At 27.7% G+C, this 24,862-nt stretch overlaps 2 protein-coding genes across 11 annotated transcripts in view; both read right to left on the bottom strand.

Annotated features, from left to right (window-relative positions):
- The window catches only part of LOC107451959 (testicular acid phosphatase homolog), a 539,537-nt gene that overhangs the window by 473,732 nt on the left and 40,943 nt on the right, over positions 1 to 24,862 (bottom strand). The window lies entirely within an intron of this gene.
- On the bottom strand, positions 649 to 24,850 carry LOC107450715 (Nth-like DNA glycosylase 1). Of its 9 annotated transcripts, none has more exons than XM_071182014.1 (8): positions 24,604 to 24,757; positions 20,760 to 20,853; positions 18,181 to 18,263; positions 13,296 to 13,894; positions 11,375 to 11,545; positions 10,174 to 10,439; positions 3,577 to 3,732; positions 649 to 1,434 (listed from the first exon to the last, which is right to left on the bottom strand). In XM_071182014.1, coding segments are annotated over exons 4-8 (1,179 nt in total). In that variant the 5' UTR covers positions 13,881 to 13,894; positions 18,181 to 18,263; positions 20,760 to 20,853; positions 24,604 to 24,757; the 3' UTR covers positions 649 to 1,433. The 9 variants fall into 9 exon arrangements, with proteins under 9 accessions (XP_071038115.1, XP_071038117.1, XP_071038116.1 ...); XM_071182016.1 differs by having other exon boundaries at positions 24,589 to 24,696; XM_071182015.1 differs by lacking the exon at positions 24,604 to 24,757 and adding an exon at positions 24,299 to 24,548.

Raw genomic sequence — 24,862 nt, 5'->3', positions numbered from 1 at the left:
TTCATCATTTTTTTTAATATTTGTAATGTCAAATGTTAGATTTTCCAAGCAAAAACTAATACAATTAGCAAATATTGTGTTATTATAATAATATAACTAAATAAATATTAATCAATCAATAACTTCAAAAACATAAGGAAGTCTGAACTATAAATAAACTAAACATGCAAAAGTGAACAAATTTAACAGTCAAGCAGTGAAACTTATTGTTCAGTAAAATGTACAGCAATAAATACAACTTCAAAAGAAAGTAAAAAAACAATAATAAATAATAACAATAATAAACAAATATTTAAAAAAAAATAATAAATAAGTAAAGTAATAATTTTATTTCAATGAAAAGTTGTAGAAGATGGTAATATATTCTAAAAATAGTTATACGGCCGTAATATAAAAATTAGCCTAATATACTACGAGAATGGAATTTTTTTTAAAAGAATTGTTATAAAGGTCATTTATAACAATTCTTGGAAATTCATGAATTTATCATGAATTTCCATTTTGAAAAAATTTTTTTATAAGAAACCCTGTATATGCTGCATAACATTCAAATGATTTCCAAAGTTTCTGTACCTAAATTTCACAACTTACAGTATAGTAAACAAATTTATAAGAACCATAAATTAAGAATGAATATCGCAAATCATATGATTTTAAAATAAAACCTTTATTTCTGAAAGAATTAAAAATAGTTACATTTCTTATCTTTATATGAATATTTACAAGCTTCATATATTGAACATGCTTTTGCATTATAAACATAATCAATTATAATACAAAAGAGAAATATACAATACAAATAAAATTATGCTTCAAATGTTAAAGTTATTTGATTAAAAGTTCAACACAATCCTAATGCTTTTTAGCAAACATTTTTAAGTAAAAAAAAAATTAAAAAATAACAAATAAAGATGGAAAAAAAAATTTCTTACATAAAATATTTCTAAAAACTGGTTAAAACACTTTCATTGTCTTAAGGAAGAAAGTGGTAATTTTGAAGTTCTAAAAGCCATGCAGTTATAGAATGAAACTGAAAATTTAAACACATTTTTAAAAAAATTCTTTATTTTGTGGATAAATCAAATAATTAAAAAAAAAAGAGAGTTTCTAAGAATCCTTTTATTCAAAAAATTAAAACAAACAATCCCATTAATCAAAAAATTTAAACAAACAATACAATAATAGAAAATAATATAAGCATTGCTAATAACATTGAAAACTTTCTTCAGTTGAAAATAAGAGGTTTAAAGATATATTATGAATACAAAACAAGATATTAGTAAGGTATGAGTATTGATAATTTATCGTTTTGTGCAACGTTGCCCTTCTGGGCAAAGGTTGACATTCATGCATTTATCACATTTTGGTTTTGTAGGCTTGCAAATGGTCTGACCAAATCCAACCAGATCTAAACTCACATCTTTCCATAAATCTCTGTAAAAAAAAATTATTCATAAATAAGTAAATATTTTTTAGAAATAAAAACACACTAAATTGTAAGCATAAAAAAGTGATGGAAACAACAAATAAGTGAATGGTGAATGGAAATGGGGGGGAAAGCAAGAAAAGATGCAACAATAATTTGGAATTAATTAAAAATTATTAAAATGTATAGAAGTTAAAATGGCAATCTCAATCATCTAAAAAAAATTTTTATTTTTATCATTTTTTATTTAAAAAAGCTATATAAATTGATGATTTAAACCTCATATTTTATGATTTTCTTCTAGAAGTAAAATATTTCTTGAATTTATACTTTTTTTGTGGGAGAGGCGGAAGAGCAAAGAAATATCTTAAAAAATAAAAATCTACTTCCTACAAAAAAAAATTAAATCTGGAAGGAAAAAAAAAAAAACTTTTTTAGGATGAGGAAATAGAAATTAGGAAATTAGTTGCAATTATGAATACACATATGTAGGATCAAGAATTTAAAACATATCTGAACTTTCAAACACAGCAAACTAAACAATTGACAAAATTAGATAACACAATATTCAATTTAATTTTCGCTAGAAAAATTTACTTATCAACTGTTTCAATCTTATTGTGAAGTTATTTTTTTATATTTTGAGTAAGTAAATAAAAAAAACTTATGCTTCATTAGATAATAATCTACATAATAAATAATGTCATGTAATAATACAATATAATAATGTCAGGTATCAAAATGTAATCCAGTAAATGATATAAAAAGTATTTATAATTTATCCAATTCTTTTCATTCATTAAATTTGTGGATTATAAACTTGCATTTGAATCACACAAAATGTTCATAATATTTTATAAAACATCAATTACATAGTTTGATTAGCTTTTAGCCTTCTTAAAATAACACTAGTTTGTCATTTAAAAAAGGATAAATAAAAAAAGACATAAAAAGCTGTAAGCAGAAATTGTTTCAAAAGTTTTAGTTTAGATCTAACACGAATATCTGATATTTGAATATCTGATATTCATGTTAGATGACATGAAATCAGATATTCAAACTGATTAGCTGACATAAATATCTGATAGTCTCCCGGGTGAGCTTTAACCGTCATCTTGAATTTACTGCAACAAAAAAAAAACAAAAAAAAACAGTTCAAAAGGAAGAAAAACTTGCTTTCTAGACAAGTAAAGTGTGTGTTTTTAAGCTGAATCACACAAAACTAAATCTATTAGATTAGTAGTTTAGATGTTATGAGAGGTTTTTATAAGCAATAAGTGGAAAAAGTAAACTTTTTGACTTATTCATAATTAAGTAAAATTATTATCCTCATTAAATAAAATAGTGCTTCCTATGTTTTTGTTTTTTTTTGCATTGAATCAAGTTAAATAACAACAAAAAGTTTACAAGACTAATGCAGTAAAACCACCATTAACAATGGCCTCTAAAGAACTGCAACTTCTGAAGAACAACCATATGTACATACCCTCCAACTTATGAGGATTTTGAAAATAATTCTTTCTAGTGGTAGCGAACCAAAGTAGAAATTTTTAAAGCAAATGGATCTCTCATAAAACTTTTATCAGAACTTAAGAATCTAGCCATATGGCCTGCACTTTTATAAGTAATAGTGGACAAGTTACGCTAAAATTAATTTATTTTAAATATTAAGACATTAATTTTGCTACCGTCTGAAAAGAAGATTTCTGAAACTACGGAAATTCTGTAGCAGTTGGAGGGTATGTATGTATATGGTATCAAATGTCTTCCATAGGTTTTACATTATGGGAACGTCTAAGCAGTGAATTCTAAACAACGGCTACTCATTGCTAGCATGAATTTTGTATCAGGATGTATCTCAGTAAAATTTTTCATCTCTTGGATGCAATAATTTTAAGTGATTAGCACAAAGCATATTTTTGCCCATCATCATATATTTGCAACACTTTAGTGAGCCCTGACCTAAGTTAATTTAAGCCTGGCAGCCATCGGAAATGGAGTCAAGCTTCAGATATCCATAAAGGACTTTATCCACAACTTTTAAAACAATTTTCATCTTTTCATATCTTTATTCAATTACATAGTTCATCAATAAAACATAGTTCTTTTTGCTTATAATAGTAAATAAAAATGCTTCATAGGAAACTTGCCAGTTTTTCTTTTTCTTTTTACTTTTAGAGCTTAAAACATTCTTTCCAAAGGAGCAAAGATCTTTGTTCAAGCATATCTCACAAGAGGGCCCAATAGGTTTGCACACTGTCTGCCCAAAGCCAACTAAAGTCAAATTTATGGGTCGCCAGTCATTCCTACCACATAAATACCTATTATTATCCTCCACTTGCTTATAAAAATGATTAAGCACACAAATCTAGAGTTAAAAAAAATAACTATAACGTAATCGTATATTTTTATACAAAATAAAAATATACGATTAATATACAACTTCTATATTTATCTAGGTTGGACAAAATGAGGGGCCAATGAAGGTTAAATAATTAAAAGAAATTGCGAAATTTTAAAGTTATTTATTTAAACTATTAGAAGTGGTATGTAGAAATTAAAAAACTTCATTATGATACATAAATTTTAAAGATATGCAAAAGTAGAAACTGTTTCAATGAATTTAATGCAATCAATTACATTTAGAAATATATAATTAAGAACAAATAATTAAAAAACAAAAAATACTATTGAAAAATAATTACTATCATCAAACTTTGTACTTAGATTCTTAGGACTACAAATGTTTGATATTTAAAAGAAAGAAAAAAAACTTTTTTCTATTTTAATCATATTTCTAACTTTTTCCTTCTTCTGTTAATATTGATATCTTAATTTTTTTCTTCCTTTTTTCCAAAACCACAATAATTAGAGCTGACAGTTCGCTTCTGAGCAAAACATTTTTATTGTCAATATTTTCGAAATTTAAATTTTCTTAATTAATACCCATGAAATATTAAAAACGTTCTGCATTCGAATTGAAAGAGAGTTATAAATATTTTCTTCAATGGGGGGGGGGGGGGGTAATTGGTAGAAATTATTATTTTGCCGACATAAATTTGATGTTTATTTATCTTAGTTTCTGAAGAAATATTTATAAAGAAAATTTGGCATACCACAAACAATAAAATAAAATAAAAGGATTTTTGAAATTAAAATGTATCTTGAAATTATGTGATCAATGAGAACATAACACTTTTCCTCAAATGAAAGCTTTGACGATTTGTCAAGGGAAGGGAAATCACAAAATCAAAAAAAATTATTACAAATAACAAAATAATTTTTCTCTAAAACTATAATTAAAGAGCTGAGTGAATGAAGTAGATGCACAAACAAAGCTAGATAAAATATGTCATTTTGTTCTAAATTAGGTAGGTATATACAAGCCTGAATAAATGTATTTCATTATTTAGTTCTTTAACACTAAGTGTTAAGAAATAACCAAGAAGTTTAGTGTTAAGAAATAACCAATTAAGAAGAATGTTGCTTAGACCCTTCACCGCTCAGCTCTTTAATTCCTTCTGATAGACATAACAATGAATGAAGTTAAAAGAGATGCCAACTTGCTCCGGACAGGGGATAAATATTTTCGAGCGGTAGTCTTTTAATGTATGATACTTGGTTTAATAAATTCGATTTATAAGGTTTTTACATACCACTACCTAATAAATAAAAGGTTTAAGTTAAACGCTTCTTTGCTGCAGTTCAGCCGTGTTGAGCCTCTTAAAAGTCGGTAAAGTTAACCAAAAATCCGCACATTTTAGTTCTTGGTTCTCTACCGCCTTTTAAAATATTCTGTCTTGTCTGGAGCAGTTGGCATCTCTGAGTCAAATCTCAATCCATCCTTTCCACACATTTTATTTTAAGATATATATTACCTTCCTTTAACGCGGATGGGACAAAGATATCTCTTTTATATAATTTATTTCTGACGCTTTAATTACAAGCAAAAAACATTTTTGGTATTTTTTATATATTAGAAACAGTCTAATAGTTACTAAAAAAAATCCGGTAGTTCATAAGAATTTTATTTATGTACTAAAATATGAAACGCAAAAAAAAGTAGTTAATTTTTTTTTTCATTCATATTCAAAAACTTATCAACATTTGATTTTTTTAAATTAAAGAAATTTCAGTGATGAATAACTGTTTCTCTTAGATCCAAATAACTTCAAATAAGTGTGAATTTTAAAAATTATTGTTTGGAAGTGAGCCATGTTTGAAACATGGCTCACTTCCAAACAATAATTTTGCCTTTACACTGGTGCCTTTAAGGCAGAAAGAGACACCAGTGTTTCATGCTGTATTTCCTAACCACAAATTATTAAAATGCTAAAGATAATATTTTTCAGTTATTTTGACCTAAATTAATACAAAATAATGATAAAAGTAAGGAAAATAAGTTTAATAAAAATTTTGCGTAGGAGGGTTAATAGTCCTGTCACAAATGATAGTCTTATAATGTTTAAAATACCTCACTGATTTGAAATTAGCAAATCACCAATCAAACATTCAGAAGTAGGACTGGGCTATAAATCGATGTATTGATACATATCGATTTAACGCATATATCGGCAAGACGATACAGCGACTTTCATTCAAGGCGATGCATCAGAAATCAGATTCAAGCCGTCGAGTAAAGACAACGAGCACAAGACGATATAGTGATATAAGACACGCAAGGATATAAGATAACGATATAGCGATATAAGACTCTTCTCTTACGCTCCGATGTCGACTCGCGCTGTGGAAGACAATGTTCATTTCGTTATGTTGAAATGGCCTTGATTGGTGAGCTGTAGAATTAGAATCAGAGTTATGAGAACGCATATCGTTATATCGCATGTTCCTTTTCGCACCTCCAAGCTTTTTTTTTCCTTGTCGCAACTTTTCTTGTAGATTATTTTCAGTGGGACTAACTTCGTGATCGCCGATGTTACCTTGTTCTGAAGGCAATCTATTATTGAAAAGAATATATAAAGAAGAGTTTCTTCATTAATTAGATAAGTTTTTTTTAAAAAAACCTCTTTTTATTTTTAAATGTGAAAATTATCGGCAATCTAATTTAGGCGCCCATAAAGAATTGAATTTGTTAGGTTATTTTTTTACTTTCTTTTAATTTATTAAAAACTTTTTGGATGAAACTTCTAATAATTTAATGAGTTTTTATTACTGATTTTAAATTTATAAATCTTGTTGTTTTTATTTTTAGAAATAAAGTTAAAACAAAATTTATTTTTGTCATTTGGATTTGGACATAAGTCAATCAACTTTGTTTATACAAAAAAATTTGAAAGGTTTGCGTATTTTATTCATTTTTTTAAATCATTTAGCACTTCGTTTTATTAGAGAGTATAATAATTTTTTTTAAAAAATATTCTTTTCATATTATTTGTTAATTAGCTAAATATATTATCGAATATCACAATTTTTTTATTTTTAAGAAATTAAATCTTACTTTGTTTTTCGTTCATAATTCGGTCATTATTTAATTTAATTTAATTATTTATCTGAAATGATAAGGTCCCGCAGTGGACTGATCGTTAAGACACGGTTCCCTGCAGATCACCGAAGTCAAGCATCACTGGCTGCGGTCAGTGTGCGGGTGAGTGACCACTTGGATCAGTCTGCGTAGGGACCGAGGGTGTGCGGTATTGGTCCTCGTTAAACTGTTCTACCGTAAAGTGCTCGACTTCGCGTGCAGGTCGTCGAGCTACCGAAGCGGGGGTGCCATCCCATCTGCAGAGGATCAAAATTGTGATGGCATGTCTTCGGATCATCCTCAGGGATGTTTCCCAGACCGTCGCCAATAGCCCATTGTGCAGCTCTAGTGTGACGTAAATGAACTATAATAGAACTATAATAACTGAAATGATAATAATAAAAAATAGTGCTTTAAAAGCGTTTTTTTTTTTTCTAAAATTTATTTAGCACTTTGTTTTAAACATACAAATAATTTTTAACGTTTCATTTAGAAATTGAACATTACGATCGAACTTAATAATTATGTAATTATTTATGCATAATAGTACAAGAAAATATTAATTTGTAAAAAACGCTTTAAAAAAGTTTTTAACACTTTGTTTTACGCGTATTATGAATTTCTAAACAAACATTTCAATAAATATTTTAAGTAAGATTTGTACATTGTAGTCAATTTATTTAATATCTTTCTTAAGCAAAACATATATATCTTCAAATTTATAAATTGATTTAAATCAATCTGAGTATGAAGTCTGACTTTCTGTGCCTTACAAGTAAATGAAATTCAAAAATACTATATCGCGATACATCGCCATATCGTGATGCAAAGCTGACGATGCATCACGATATATAATTTCTAATATTGCACAGTCCTATTCAGAAGCCTTACTGACATTTGAAAATAAAACTAAGCTAATTTAAAAAATTAATTTATTTCGTTTTAGAAATAATAAAAAAAAACAGTAATTTTTTATCCTAAAGATGAAGAAACTGAAGTTTTTTCAATCTGTAGAAAACAGGGTGGCCACTCTCCAGATAAAACCAAATTCCTTGATATTTCCAGAGAAAATTTGAAAAGAAAAATGTTCCAGATTTATATGATTTAAATTAGAGCTATTTTAAAATTTTTCATATATTTATACAAAAAAGAAACTTATATACTCATATACATCATAAAATGTACCACTATTTCATATTTTAATAGTTGAAGTTTATGAAAGTTATGAATTAGTTGAAGTTTTATCGCTATAAAAATAAATTTTCAAAAAATTATCATTATCTATTAAAACTCAAAGTAAATATGAATTGTTTTTCAAGAATAAAATGTTTAACTTTTTAATAATTTATCCAATTTTAATACAAGATATCTTTGTTAAATAGAAAGTCAAAATAATTCATTTGATTTATAGTTAGTATTTATTAAAATAGCAATGATAATAAAGTATTGAATGATAATACCATTAGATAAATTTTTATAAGTTAACAATTTTAATGTGTTAGAATAAATAGAAACACACTAGCAGTAAATTTATATGTGATCATAGGTACAAAACTGTAGACTGCTTATATTTTAAAAAATTCCAAAGGAATCTACACACGTCGGTTCAACAAAAAGTTGTAGTACTTGAAGTACAAACTGATATTGATGAAAAGGGTAAAATAGAAGCAAAACCATTGCAAGCATTTAGCATTGACCTAAGAGCTTTTGAAACAATGAGGAAACATTTTAAGTTCACAAATTAATTTTATAGAAAAATCTTACAAATTAATACTTCCAAATATTTCAAATAAATAAATGTGTTTTTTTTTAAATCTTTCTTTTGCATTGTAAATACAGTGGAAAGTCACAAATTCGGAATGGCCAGTACTTAAGCAAGTCTGTAAATAAGATTTTCCCAGATAATAGGTCTTTAAAGTAAACAGACATCAAAACTTCCTTATTCAATAAAAAATAAAATGGACAAAAACTAACCTCATTTTCAATCAACAACCAATAAATCCACGCGTTTTGTGTGGTTGCGTTATTTTCATAGGTTTTGTTACAGATTTCCACACGGTTTTTAAAATCTTAATATTTTAATATGCTATTATAACACACTGCAAATTTCGAATTACACATTTCAGTTTGTAATAATTTTTCCGTCTGCTCGATTAGCGACGATTCCACAGTAAATCTGTGTGGTTTTGCCTAATGTTTTTGGTAGTTTTTAAAAAGGATTTTCCCTTTGTTTTTAAAATCTCAATTTTCAATTTGATATTATTTCTTTCGGCAAATTTCGCATTGACGATTCACCTGCAATCCAACATGGATTTACAATTGCATTTTTATCAGTTACTGCTATTGATTTTCATAGTTGCTGCTAAAGCTTATTACTGCATTTATAATTTTGAATTGCACATTTGTAGAACTTTTTGATGCACTAAACTTGTGACGATTTTATTGTCTGCATGGTTTTATGGACCCCATTTCCTACAGTTTAGAATTTCCACACAGTTTTTAAAATTTCAATTTCATTTTTAATACAATATTATTGCGATCCGCAGATTCTGAATCGCACATTTGAAGAATCACTTAATGACTCGCTTTAGTCATTATGAAATTGTCATTCCAAATTATGAAATTTTTGCACACTATTAAATTGAGCAAGTGGTTTTAGACAGTAATAATCCTTTAATGTGACCTGTTAATCGACGTGAGAAAAAAAATATGAGAGTTTTTCAATCTGTAGGAAAATGCAGATTTTCATTTCCATGATATCCATTTTCTTTTTCATATTGCAGCGACAATTGGATTTAAACTGGATGAAAACCAGAAGTCCAGGAAAAAATAATAAAATGGAAATCTGCAGAAAAGTAGACGACTCTTATACATACTTTTTTCTTAATAAGGTACAAGTGTCAAAAAAAATTTCGAAAAGGGAAGAGTTATATTTATTTTGATTGTTAAAAAGTGTCCCGAAAATAGACTCTCCCGGCAAACAGATGTCCGGATATAGGACTTCGTACTGTATTTTCACAGTAAGAGCATAATTTTTTATACTTATTGCAAATTTACCAGTTTCAAGTCCATTACATCCCAATTAGTACTTTAATTTTTTTTCAATTTCACATTTAATGTTGACTCACATTTGTTGTTTTGCCATATCTATTTACGCTTGCATTTAATGGTCCCGTGAGAAACAATCGACCGAGATTGTACTCAAAAATAAAAAATAAGTTACACAAAAAGGTTTCAATAAGTAGTAAATATTAAATCTACATACTTTGGAAGCCAACTTTCTAAAGCCTTTCTAGTCTGTTCAGGGTCTTTAGTAGGCTTTGGAACCCAGCCTAGCCTATTGGATATTCTGTGAACATGAGTGTCCACAGCTATTCCCACTGTATCATTCCAAGCCACACTCATAACAATATTGGCCATTTTTGGACCAACACCTGGTAACTTGATCAATTCTTTAAATGTCCTCGGGATATCTCCATTGTATTTGTCTTTCAATATTTGAGAAGTATTTTTTATGAATTTGATTTTAGACTGAAAATATATTTTAAAAATATAGTTTAAAGTTTTACTATGCAATTAAAATCTTGATAAAAATCATAGTCATGAGATATTCTCTGTTTCATCATTATAAATAATGTAATAATAATAATTTTTGTAAGTAATTTAGCACTCAAACTGACAAAATTTCAAAAGAGACAATAACACCATTTAGGAATGTCATATTTGTAGATATTAATATGCGATAATAATTTCATATGCAATAGCAATAATAAATTTTGTTTGTAATTTAGCACTTAAATTGACAAACTTTTAAAAAAAATGGTAATTACACCATTTAGGAATGTGCTATTTGAAAATTTTGAAAGCATATAACTCATTTAAAAAAAAAATACTTTTAATATTTTTTCCAAAACAAAATAAGTTTTGGAGTCATTTAAAACTAACTTACTCTCAATTCTTGTCACATTTATTAGATTAAAATTTTTAAAAAATTAAAAACTGAGTGTTACAGGCTTAATTCAAAATTTACCATCCAATACATACATAACTTTTAATTTTAAAACATTTTTTAAACATTTGAAGTTTCAAAAAATTGAAGAAAGTGTAAATAGCAAAAAAAAATTATAAAACGTCTATTAGTTTTACAAAAAATATTAAAACTGCTCTAATTTTTTACTAGCTTAATTTATAAGCTTATGAAGTCAGCAAATATAACATTCATAAATGGTGGAATTGCTCAAGGAGTAATTCAAGTTAAGAAATCGGAAAAAGAGTTCAGAAAATGTGTTGCGACTAAATCAAAAAGTTTAAATATATATACATATTAAATTATTATGTTACAGTGCAGTTAAATGATTACATTATACTACTTAATTAACAAAGCAATCTTCAATAAACAATCCACTCAATAAACAAAGCATCCATGCAAATATCACAAGGTAAAATAAAATAAAGAAAATGATCACCTTCCAAAAACCAGCAGGATAAATAAGTTCTCCAATTTTTTCATCCGGAGTGTTGAGAATGTTATCAACAGTCAATCCATGCTCAATGAGACGTTGGCTCGCTGCAAATGTAACTTCGTCTCGTGTCTGACTTGATAGCATCACAGATATTAATGTCTGATATCGAAACACCTGAAATGAAAACATTAGCAGTCACTCAGAAATGAAATAACTAAAAAGGAATACTAAAGGGGATATTTCGCATTATGATCTGTTACATCAACTACAATCGCGAGGTGACAAATAGATTTTAAGTTTGCAATTTTTTTTTTTTAAATAAAACACGTAGATGTTTGCTCGCGTGTGGCTACAAGTTATACCTTTTCAGTTGGTTGCTTTCTGTGATGTTTCTTCAGTTTCTTGCGGGCAGCTGCCCGGAAATTGCGAGGATTAAACGATTATTCTGCCACAGATCATGATATGGAAATCTCTCTTACTAAAGTATACAGATCCTAACAGATAATTTAAAAAATATATCATTTAAAGTCATTTAAATGAAGATTATCTCCATTAAAATTACGATTAAAAAACATGTGATTTACATACAATTAATCATTAGAAGGATGATTTAAGATCTTATAACTTTCTGCACTCTAATTGAGCTTAATGGAGTATGAAGTGATGAAAGTTCATATTAATTTTTATTTAATACTTTACAAATAGTTTTAACAAAAAAGCTTATAACTTTCGGTGCATTGAAATTGGAATGTATTGCATTAAAAAATTATTAATTCAATTTTAAACAAAAATAAATAATAAATTATGTACAGCAGTTTACAACTTTGGTTTAGATTAATAAACTAAAAAGCAATTTCTTATAAGAAAAAAAAATTCAATTCAAATTATAAAACATTTGAATGAATTAACAAATAAAGTAACATAAGTTGTAGGGCAAAATATTACACGGCTAAAATAAAATATAATATAACTCAGTAAAAAGTAAGGACCAGTAATTTTAAAAGAAACTCAATAATGTAATTGTGTTTTATACAGTTTGACTTTTATACAGATTTATTCTTTTCCATAATTTTTTTAAAAAAATTAGAATCAAATTTAAACTACAAACAGTTTTGCGTAGATTTGCACTAATTAAGCCACATATTTTAAAATTACCGGCAAATTTGCACATGCCCGTGTGAAACACGGGCAATCTTGTATCTCGAGTTATTTTATTTCTAATGCCGTCTGAGATCCACTCTAGTAAAAATGAATGGTCTGGATAATAGTTAAATTTATTTACCATAGATGACACCACTATGCAGCATTTTCTTACGTTATAAATGTGGTGTATTTTGATGATTAGCTATTTGATCTATTAATTTAATTCATTGATTATTAAATGATATATTGATTTAATTTGATTTTAATATTTCAAAACTGAAAATAAACCTGTAATCAAATTGCTTAATCTTTGTTTGTACAGTAGATAATCAAATTGTTTAATCCTTGATGTCATTTTTCTTTTAACTTTGATACCAACTCCCACTCCCTAGTCATTCCCACAAGTGAAATTAAAAAAAATAACTTACACTATACCTATATATTCATTTTCTGTCAACAACAAAAAAAAATATTTTTTTTTACCAGTTCTTCTGGAAAAAAAACTCATGCCTTAAGGGGTTAATGGTGGAGGTGTTAAGAATAATGTAGAAAATTCTAACACGTAACTGAACACATGTTCAGTTACTAGGATCTTGACTAGTACTGAAGGTTAAGCAACTTTTATGGCATTAAAGGTTTTAAATTATGTTTAATTACTTGAATTTGTATTAAATGTTTTAGATTTAGGCTTAGAACATAATATAGAATAAGTAACAACTTATTACTAATAAACATTACATAAAAACATAACAATGAACACAGAAAAATAAATTAACATTACTTCGGGCAGTACTCCTTCCTCAGGGCATTCTTCGCAACCTAAACTATCCACAGGAGCAACATACATTTTACGCATTTTTAAAATGTTATCTAATACTTGTCTCCAGTTTTCCGGTTTCCAGACTCCATCCTCAATATCCGAGACACTTTCTGGTTCCTTTTTAATGGCCTTCTCTGGTTTAACAGAACAACCCTCTTCTGTGGTGATGGCAACTCTTTTTCTAGTGGTGTTGCTTGCATAATCTGATTGAATTTCTGGTTTAATAAGTTTGGCCTTGTACTCTGATTGAACTTCTGATTTGATTAGCTTTTCTTTGTCTTCAAAATATTCTGATTTGATTGTTTCTTTCTTTACAACGGTTTTATCCTTTTGTTTCTTTATTTTTTCAGAAAGTGGTTTCTTTGTTGACTGAGTTTTAACAGTCGATTTCTTTGGGGTTTTTTTCTCAACTATAGTTTCAGTATCAGTTTTAGCAGGGATTCTGGATCTCAAGATCCTTCTGTTAGAGCCTTCCATCACAAAAGGAAAATTTTTCGAAGTCTTGAGCAATGAATTTTGACACAGTCTTTGGATGAACCTTTGCATCTAGTTCATATTACCTAGAAAATTATATCGATCAAATATTTAGTTATTTAAGTTAAATAATATAATACAAGGAATGTTATTTTAAGCATACAAATATTACTCAGACAACATGAACTCCAAAATTTTTAAAGATAACTTACATTAGTCATTTAAAGAAAGTAAGCAACTTCATATAAGTATTTTTTTTTTAAATTCAAAATATAAGATTAATAATTTGATTCATTAGGGTACTTTATTTATTAAACATCTCAGCATGAGTTCTAGCTATTTCCAAATTTTAAGCTGCTGGCTTTCTTGAATAAAAAAAAAAAAAAATTCTCAGATTGTCCAAACTTTGTTGCCTTGTCTGATGAATCTACGCTCACAGGTTTAACAACTGTGACACATAAATTTTAACATATATTGTTTAATATAATATTATGTATGAAAGGAGTTTTAAAATAATTTTATAAATTTAAAAGTAAAGTACTCCTACTACAGTAAATTGTTCGTTGTTGAGGATTATTAAGGTTAAGTTTTTAAACACCTTTGAGCGCTTGTGAAGACAATGTGATAAGCATTAAGCACCAGCTTCATTTACATGACAGACAAACTGAAACTTATCAATCTAAAGCAGGATTGGCTTCAAGCCAACACTGGAGAAAGAACCCTGGTCTTTTGTAATGACGGTTTAGTGCCTGAACAATCATGCTATTATGGCTCCTTTTTTTAAATTAGAAAAAATAAAAAACATTAAAATCTACAATGATTACACATTAACCATTCCCTAAGGATTCAGAAATCTTTATATATTTTTGAATTGGTCAAAAAAAAAAAGTGGGAAATGGTTTAGTCACTAAACGTTGGAAAAACAGCTGTTATTAGAATTAAATGTTTCAAATCAAAATCTTTTCATCTCATTAGTTAAAGAAAAAGAAAAATAGTCACATAAATCAGATTTTAAATTTTATGAATATTCATAATTTTTTGCTCTTAAACTTGATATTTTGCCTAAACTAAAAGCATCACCTGAGTGTGTAAGCACAACATATTTGTTGATTGCTTCAATAATTTAAACCTGTGAGTCCATAAAATCTACCTATCAACTGTAACCAAACACATTCAAAAGTTGTAGGACTTTCAACAGGGACATTTTAGAAGTGCATGCAAAGTACGCAAATACAGGAAAATAATGTAGAGGAAGCTCTGCCCTTCCAGTGTTTGGATTTTACTTAAAGTCATGTTCAAATTTACAAGTACAAAAATGGAAATTTCACATCCTGAACTCAATCTTTAACTTTTTGAAAATTGTATGTTAAAACCTAGATCCCCCATTCTAAAAGTGGATGTTAAAAGATTAAATTCTTACAAAAAAAAGAAGGAATTTATATTACCTTAAAGCTTCAGAAGATCTTGAAAATTTTTGATAGAAAGTAAACCTTTTTTCTTCTTTATACTAAGGTTAAAGAATAGCTTGAAACAAAGAGTAATGTTAAAGAATTTTTTTTACCTACCAACAAAATTAAAGACCTGATTGTTAAGATATTTATTCCTGCATTGGAGATTCAATCCCTGAAATTGTTGGGGGATCAAACACAAAACCAGCTAATGTGATATTACAATACTAGAATTTCAAATTTGAATAATCACTTGACATTTTTATTTTTGCAGATTTCATCATAAATCCAGTAATTTTCAATCATTATTTTGACAGCTATAACTACTAATTTCCATGTGGTTTTTTAAATCCTAATACATTTAATATGATATATCGCGAGTTATAAATCAGACAATTAATTTATAACTTTTTGACAAGCTTTTTTTATGCCAATTTCAACATAAATCTAAATTATTTATTTTTTTTTCCTTCTTTATTTAAAAGCATTTATCGCTGTGCTTTTCCTGTCCTGTGCAAAAAACATTTCCTGTTTAAAATAATTACTCTAATAATTTAAAATGCAAATATCTGAAGAATAATGCCAAATATTGAATCTTATTTTGTACTATAATGACTTTATTTTAATTTTTTGTTTCTGCTTAAACCCTATAAATTTTCTTTAATTTAAATATTTAATTTGAATTTATATTACTCATTAAAATATCTTTTTTTTATATTTTCATTCTGTGAGTTTTTTATTTTTTTATTTATTAGAATTTATTTTAAAATAAACTTATGTATTACCATGATATTTAAAAAAAGAAAAAAACATTTCTTTTCCCTAATATATATGTATGTATATTTTTTTGATGTATAAATTTTTATATAAAGAGAAAAAAAATATTAGTTTTTTAAATGAATTTTAATTATCCTAATAATAAAAATAATCTAATGAAAATAAAATAATTCTAATAATTAGAAGAATTTAATTTTTTGTAAATACATTACCAATTGTAGTGCTTAGAACACCATAACAAAAACTACCATATTTGCCGTCAACATGTCTAAACACGAGTGCGGCACTTCGTTATTCAATCTGTACAAGTGGCTCTTCACTCAAAAAGATTATGCACCCCTAATGTACATTTTTAATTAAACCCCTAAAATACATTTTTGATATGCTTTCGACGGCTGTTGAGACATTTCAGTTATAGAAAATTTTAGTTCCAATATATTGGTACATTATACCTCTGCATTTACTTAATATACCTCAACAGTTTGGAATTTTAATGTTGAAATTCAGTACTTATTAAAATTAGTTTGGGAAATAATAAAATTTTCTGTTAGTTGAGTAGAGTTTTTTTCTCAATTATTTTTTAGTGGAATGCATGACGCCCTCATATTGACTATTAAAGGATCATATTTGGCTCTTTATTGTGCATTAAATTTGATAAAATTATTGAAATTACTATCACATACCTGATTTAAGTCTAGCGTCTCAACAATATTTTTTTTTCATTTTGAATGCAGTTTAAGTATGTCTCAATAAAAAAAAAATACTTTGAACTGTTATTTAGATATTTATTCAAGCTAAACAGAATTATATTTACATCTGAAAATTCAACATTAAGTCCAGTACTTTATAATGCTTGAAGAAAAAATTATAATATTAGATATATATAGATCTATAACATAATATAAGCTGTAGCTTAGGTGAAATTAATTTAACACAAGTTAATGGCATGATTTACTTAGGTGAAGTGAAATTACCTTCAACCTGAGAAGTTAAAATTAAGAACATTTTACAATATTAAAATTAATAAAAAATTTAACTTATTTAAAACATTTTTTGTCTATAATACAATTTAGGTGTAGGTGCAAAATTAGGTTCAAACTTAATAGGTGATACAACAGGTACCCAAGCTGGACTACCATTTGAAGAAGGAGTTTGTGGTACTAATGTCATATGTTTATCATCAAAATCAGAGCTAGAACAGGATTTTTGCTCTAAAAAATTATAATCAACGATACTTTTCATTGAATGAGATGAATTATCGTCCTCATTATCTTTCTCCGCCTCCTCTATGCTACTCAAACTGTTATTCTGAACACTAGGAAAAAGGTGCATTAAATCTTTAGGAGTTCTTGGACTTCGAGTTAAAATAGGATTTAATTCAAATTTTTTTTTGAAAATTTCAGGAGGACACTCTTCTTGGGTCAAAATTGGATTCAATTCAAAATTATCATCAGAAGATTTCAAAACGTCTTGCGAGGAATCATTATTACTAGAACTAGAAGGAGTCTTCTCATCTAAATGATATCGCATTTTAATGCTTAACAATTCCTTTCTTAGTATTCCTAGATTAGAAATTTCTTTAAAGATTTGTTTATTTGTGTTAGCAATAACTGGATACAATGTATCAGTCACAGTCAGAGCAGATACGTGAAAATCATTATCAAGTAAAACAGAACAATTTTCTTGAAGTAAACTGGATGTTGTTTGAGCCATTTTATTTATTTTAGAAATAAAAGTTTCTTGTTGGCGTGGGGGACTAGTGAAACATTTCATAGGAGAATTGTTTACTTCATTGCAAGGATTTGAACAGTTAGGTGAACTGTTCTCCAATGAATCGTCTTCCGAGAAACTAGAGGGCATGTAATGTTGAGATTGATTTGCAGACTTCAATATTCTGTGCAAATCTTGGTTGGTCCGTGCCTTCAAATTACTAGGAATTATTTTCTCTAATCGAGATATAGAATCAGAAATTTTACCTTTTGTTAAAAATCCAACCTGTTTTGTTAATCTTTCAGATCCTACATAATTTGAAGCACAATGGGTATGTTTCAAAGTAGCATGGTTAAAAGTTTGCCATTTTCTACTCTTTTTGACTTTTGTCTTTGCTTCTTCGTGCGTTCTTTTTTTAGTAAAATGCGTCTTCTTACCTGAATGACTGTGATGTCTTGAAGCCCTTGGAATATTTTTAGCATCAGAAAATAATGGGCTAACAGTTTTGCGATAATTTTTTCTATAAAGAAGAGAAGAAAAATAAAGATATTTAAGAAAATAGAAGGAAATGTACTAGTTGAAAAAAATTATTAAGATGTTTTAAAGAAAAGACAGTTTTTAAAAGATGTTTTAAAGTAAAGAAAAGACTCCCTAAGCGTTTTTAGAAGGCCGACCTGCCTTGTTTGCCTGTGGATCTCAATTAATGCATCCTCTTGGCCCTTTTTATAAAAATAAGTCACTATCCCAATAAAAACACTGGCTTTTTATTCATGTTTCATTTTGAAAAAGATTAATTAACAGTTTAAATAATAATTACACCCAGGTAAAATTAATGTTTATAGGCTATGATTGTTATTACAAATATTCACTTCGTTAGGATTATTCTTAACTGGTTAAATGTTTACTTTTTTCAGGAGAGGATATTAATAAATTTCTAAGTGATTTTAAAATTCAGTTTAAATTATAGAAAGAAGCCTCTTACCTCTTTTTATGATAATGAGAGAGAATATATAGAATATATATATTATAAAGAATAAACATATTTGGAGAGAAGAGAATTTATTTCTCTCTTATTTCGATAATGAGAGAGAAATAATTTTAAACATACATAGAAAATAGTATTTGAAGGTATTTAAAATTGGTTGAGGATAAAATTCAGTTATTACATAAAATTAAACATTTTGATAAATTTTTACGGTGTTAAGTAAGCGCCCTTATAAAACTCAAAGTTGCATTTTCTGAGAGAGGGCAAACTACCCTTTTTTATTCCTAGAGAGAACTCTGGAAAAGACAAAGCAAAAATATTTTTTTAATAAATAAAATAAATAATTTTAAAAAAAATAGTTTGCCAACTAAGCTTTTAATTACACGGAAACTTAAGAGACATTGTTTAGAGACAGTCCAAAAAATAATATATCACTTTGTGTGATTTTTTTTTAGATAAATATCAACTTACATTTAATATTTTAGTTAACAAATCCACATAATTTTCGGTAAAAATATCTAAAGAATTCTGTAACTTAAAAGTGCACACATTAGCATGATGAGAAAAAGCATGAGAAAAGCTTAATGAAAAAGAACATGAAGAAAAAAAAGAGGGAGCTGGTTGAGTTATTAAAATAAGTAATTTTATATCTTGGCTTTTGATCTTGAGTCTTGAATCTTGTACGGAAAAAAATATATTTCGTGGGTTAGGCAACTGAAAGAATTCAGAAAATCTTCTCTTTTTTCTTCTTCCTTATTTAAAGATGCTTTAATACTTTAAGATGATACACCTAAAGATTTAAGAGCAAGAAAAATATCTACGTTTATATATAACTTTTGCACAGCTCCTTACATATGCAGTGCACTCCCAATTATCCGGGTTAATCACCGGGACAGGGAGCACGGAGAATCGAAAAACACGGATAGTCCTAAAACTCTCTTAATTAGAGAAAAAATCAATATCAGTACAAAAAATATAAAAATTACTGACATTTGCATGCTGTATAACATCAAACTAGGAATTTTTCTTTTAAAAAATTGTGTAATGCGTCTTCGTCATATGTTTTACACATGTTTTACGAACCGCAGTAATGTCACCATAATCAAATAATCTAATAAAATTTCCACAGAGCAGCAGAAATAGAAATTGTATTTCCCTCATTTACTACATCTTCTGAATCAGTTACTATCATCACTAATTGATTTAACAACATAACGATGTCTCCATCTGTCAAATACTGGAAGTCAGGCTCACATGCATCACTTTGAAACAAATCTTCAAAATTTTCTTCATCAAGAATTTCGAAACCTCAGATTTCTTTTGCTTGTTTGAGAATATTGTTATCATATTTTTCTTGAACATCTGAAGAAGATTGCTCATCAAGCGATATTATCTTTCTCCAAGATCGTGATAAAGTAGACGATTTTACCTTTGACCATGCTGCTGATATTCGATATACTTCAATCCACTAACGAATATTGCTTCCAAAAATTTAGTAGTGTTATAACTTCATGAATAATATTTTTTTTTTAATCTTTAAAATGTTTCTCTTTATATTTTTCGTGTGACTCCGGAATGGGCACGGATAATCCGCAAACCGGATAATCCACGCACGGATAATGGAGAGTGTACTGTATGTATAAAAACTTAAAAAATTGTTTTTTTTAAATGCTACATTTTTCAAGTCAGCTAGACTGAATTAGCTTTGTCCGTTCACAACTTGTATAAGAAAATGTTTTTTTTTTGTTTTGTTTTTAAAAAAAACCTGTATACTAAAAAAAAAACTGTATACTAAACTGTATTGATTTCATTATTTTGCATTCCTGAATAAAATCGCAAGGAAATAAAAACACTTTCTCAAAATTATCATATCCTCAATGCAAAAAAGTTTTTTAAATTATTTAAAAATAATTTGATTGACGCATATTGAAATATTTGGAATTTATTATATGGAAATTATGAATGAAACAAAATAAAATGCATAGTTCACTAAATATAACTGAATAATAATAAACATTTTATCACAAATACCTTTGTTTAGATTCTTGCATTCTCTTCCAACTGAAATACTTGTTAAATATAGTACTTCAAAAGCTAAATCTTCCTTTCAGAGCAAGCAACAAACCTAAATATCAAATAATAATATAAATAACAATATTTAAAAGTTAGTTTTCTAAAAAAATTACATAACAATAAAATTTAAAGTACACAAGAAAAAAAAATACATTTGGAACTCAAACTTTTAAGTTGCATATTCAAAACCACTATGCAAGTAAATAAAAAAACTAAAAAGAATACTTTAATAATTCGAAAATATGAACTGTGAAGTTATCAAATAGCAGGACTTTTGACAATTTTATCCAGTATTAACCATACTTTTATCCCTCATGTCAAAAACCAAAATTTTGGCGTAAGGATAATTATTAGCTATTATAAATATGAAGTCTTTATAAATAAACATACATTATCAGGGGTCTGTCTAGTTTTTTTTTAGAGGTACCTACTTTGTGAAAATTTAGACATAATTTGTGAAAATTATATTAAAAAATCTACAAAAAAATATGGATTTATTGTTACTTAAAGGATACAGAAAGAAAATTTTAAGAAAAAGTATTTTGTGAAACACTGTTTTTCCTAAAGTTGAATTTGTGGAGGTACTGCTAAACGTTAGTAAATTTTGCCTGAACAGACCCCTGATTATAGTAGAATGAAACTCTTTTTGCTTTGACAAATACCATCAAAAACCCGAATTTTGATGTAGAAAATGTTAAATAATTATGAATAAAATTGCAATTTATCCAATCTGTTAATGTGTTAAATTATTGAGAATGAAAATACAAAACAATCAACTCAGTAAAAAAAACACTCAACAATCATCTTATTCACTAAAGGAAAAATCAATTTCAATTTACTCTCATTTTAACTCCTCCTTTCCCAAAAGCATCCAAAAAAAAAAATAATAAAGAGGGAGAGTTTTGAAGCCTTTAGAACCTACTTAAAGTTCACTTTTCAGTTTTGAAAGAATAAGATCGAAATTCAAAACTATTCTTTTGATTGATGCTAACCTGCATAGACCATAATGTAGACATACCTACTAAAGCCATTATAACATAATAAAATAACATGTAACTCAGACATTTATTTTAATAACTATACTAAATACTAATAATAATTTAATTATATCCTTGAATTGATAGATTGAAAAAGTTATTAACTCATTTAAACAAACAGCTACATTTTTAAAAATTATAATTAGTTCACTAATAATGGAAATATAAGCAGGAGTGCAGAAAATTTTAAGAGCTCTCTCTTTTTGGATCTATATTTCACCAAAAATTTTAGCTTTAACTTTTTTTAAAATATTTTTGGAAAATAAAATTTATATAAGAAAAAAATTCATTTGATTTCATACAATTCTNTGTATGTACAGTGATACCTCGAGATACGAGTTTAATTCGTTCCGTAACCTTGCTCGTATGTCAATTTGCTCGTATCTCAAAGCAATTTTCCCCATTGAAATTAATTGAAATGCCATTAATCCGTTCCAGCCTCAAAATTACTAACCCAGTTTTTTTTGTTATGCGTTTTTGAATAAGAAAAATTTGTTGATAAAAGACAAATATTGTAAGAAAACATAATAAAAGAGAATGTAAAGCAAAAAAAAACTGTTTTTATAAAGTGTACATACATATTTGTATTTTGGTCACTTAAATACAACTTACACACAACTTAAATACTACTGTATGCTTAATTTTAGTCACTGATTTTCTCTTCACTGGTCTATGCTTTTTTAGCTGGATTTTAAAAAAAACTGTCCAAGGAGGTTTGTTTCTTCCTCCTTTTCAGAATGTAGCAGAAATGTGTTAGGCAAGTGTCATTAAATAGCTCCGTTTACGACAACTTGCAACTTTTTCGGTGTGCTTCTTTTCCACAAATTGTAAAATTCTCTCCCACATTCCTAAGAACTCTTTTATCTCACTTGTAGAGATAAACTCCTTCACCTCTGGGTCTTCCTCGAAACCAATTTCTTGCAGAACCCCAGAATGCTGCTGCGACTGTAACTCTTGTTATTCCTCGGTCGTCAGTTCCTGAGAGTGCTTCTCGACAAGCTCGTTCATGTCTCTCTCTCACCCATCACTAAGTCCATGGATTTTCCCAGAGACACAATCTTCTCAACTGGAACTTCGCGTTTGAATCCTTCGAAGCTACAGGCTCAGGCGACAGCACAATTTTCGGCTCAGGTCACATTTCTTCCATGCAGTAGTCAAGGTCCTCGTTGTAACACTCAGTCAGGCCTGATCAATAATTCTGGGGCATATCACGATGTTAAAGTGGTCCTTTCAGTACTCTCGAGGGGTGTGGTTTGTGTTCTCTGTCACCTCAAAGCAGCGCCGGAACAGGTGCTTAGAGTACAGCTTTTTAAAATTATAAATCACCTGCTGATCCATAGGCTGCAGGATAGGAATGGTGTTAGGTGGTAGATAGAGAAACTTTATAAACTTGAATTCTATTCTTTGAGGATGTCACGTTCGAGGTTCGGTGAGTGAGCGGGAGCATTGTCGAGGACGAGAAGGGTTTGCATGGCCGTTCCTGGTATCTCAACTGTCGCTCGCATCTCAAAACAAAACTTCGCTCGCCAGACAGCTCGTATCTTAAATAACTCGGATGTTAGGGCACTCGTATCTCGAGGTAGCACTGTATATTGAAATAGTAATAATTTATAAAAATTAAATTTAAGATCCCACTTATAAACTTAAGGAACTCAAACAAATAAATATACAAGTTGATATATTTTTTAACAAGAAGAAGTTTTGAAAAAGCAATAAATATTTTAACAAAAAATTTTGTAAGAACTTTCTTAGACCAAAAATTTCTCCAGGTCTGTCTGAATTTCCTCCAAAGCCTGGTTCACGTGGTTAGACAGATTCTATTTCCTTGAATATTATTAATAACAACAAATTTTGAGAATCAATAAATAAAAAAAATTTATATGTTAAGATCAGACAATTATTGGCAAACACTTTAATTTTTCTTAATCTAAAAAAGCTGCCTAAATTGTAACTAAAAAGATTTAATATCAATATTTGAATTGATAATAATTAACAATTCATAGTTATTACCTGTAATATAAACCAAATAGTTATAATAAGGGTCTTAGAGTATTAAGAGTATCTTTAGAAAAACCTATTGATAGTTTCAATATTTTCGGCTACATTTTTTATCTGTAATTTATAATATAAATCATAATTACAGTAGTATATAATGCAAGTATTATGCGTGATTTAGTATCTAATAAAATGTCTCCAATATCAAAAATGAAATCTGCCCCAGGTTTTTACCAATTACTGTTATGATAAAATATCAACCAGTTTGTAATTTACTTACAGAACAGTAAGAAATCTTCACATTTTCCATTATGCAATAACTATATTTTTGTACTTATATAGAGAGAATGTTACTAGAAGCAGAATAAATTATATAATAAATATACAACAACTATAATCCAAACAATCTACATGAACCATACCAAACTCAAATAAAAAATACAAACTAAGCATGGAAATGCTAACTTTTTTCTTTCTTTGTCTTAATACTTCGAACAAATTTCGAGTTTCAATGAAATTTAAATAGGTAACTGTAGGCACTTTCTCAAAGAGTAAATAACCCTTTAGTGTTGTAATCAAATCAAAAAAAGCACTTAGGTTATCTGCCTCAATTTGAAATGATTTTGAATTCCATATAAGTATTCAGAAATTCTGTAAAACTGTATTTAAATAAAATTACATAAAATAAAAGCAATTGAAGAATTAGAGCAATATTTAGGAGCCACGTTTAATATAATATCAAAAAAAGCAATCACCACTCATTTAATTACCATCATTTTGGAAGATTGAGATTTCGAAGTTCGAACCAAAACCATGGACAAATTCTGTAAAAGTTGTATTTTGAAATAGTGACTGCCAAATTCTGTTTAGTAAAACATTAATAAATAGATTTCAATAATAAAATAAAAAGAATGCATGAATGAATTGGTTATAAATAATCACTACTAATCAGAAGAATATTTATTCATTTTTTTAAGTAAAAATTAATACTTTTTAAAAATATACTTCAGCAGTTGTAGCGCTACCTAG

Source organism: Parasteatoda tepidariorum, chromosome 6 (genome assembly GCF_043381705.1).
Source record: "Parasteatoda tepidariorum isolate YZ-2023 chromosome 6, CAS_Ptep_4.0, whole genome shotgun sequence".
Classification (NCBI taxonomy): domain Eukaryota; kingdom Metazoa; phylum Arthropoda; class Arachnida; order Araneae; family Theridiidae; genus Parasteatoda; species Parasteatoda tepidariorum.
Note: the sequence above shows the minus strand (reverse complement) of the source record. Positions and strands in the feature narration are given on the sequence as shown.

Bases quoted from the DNA above. Each gene is read 5' to 3' on its own strand.
- LOC107450715 (XM_043044714.2), bottom strand. From the start codon at position 13,880: ATGCAAAGGTTCATCCAAAGACTGTGTCAAAATTCATTGCTCAAGACT. The intron at 10,440-11,374 runs GTGATCATTTTC...ATATATTTTCAG, and splicing joins ATCCTGCTGGTTTTTGGAAG to TCTAAAATCAAATTCATAAA. The intron at 3,733-10,173 runs GTATGTAGATTT...TTTATGTGGTAG, and splicing joins TTAGAAAGTTGGCTTCCAAA to GAATGACTGGCGACCCATAA.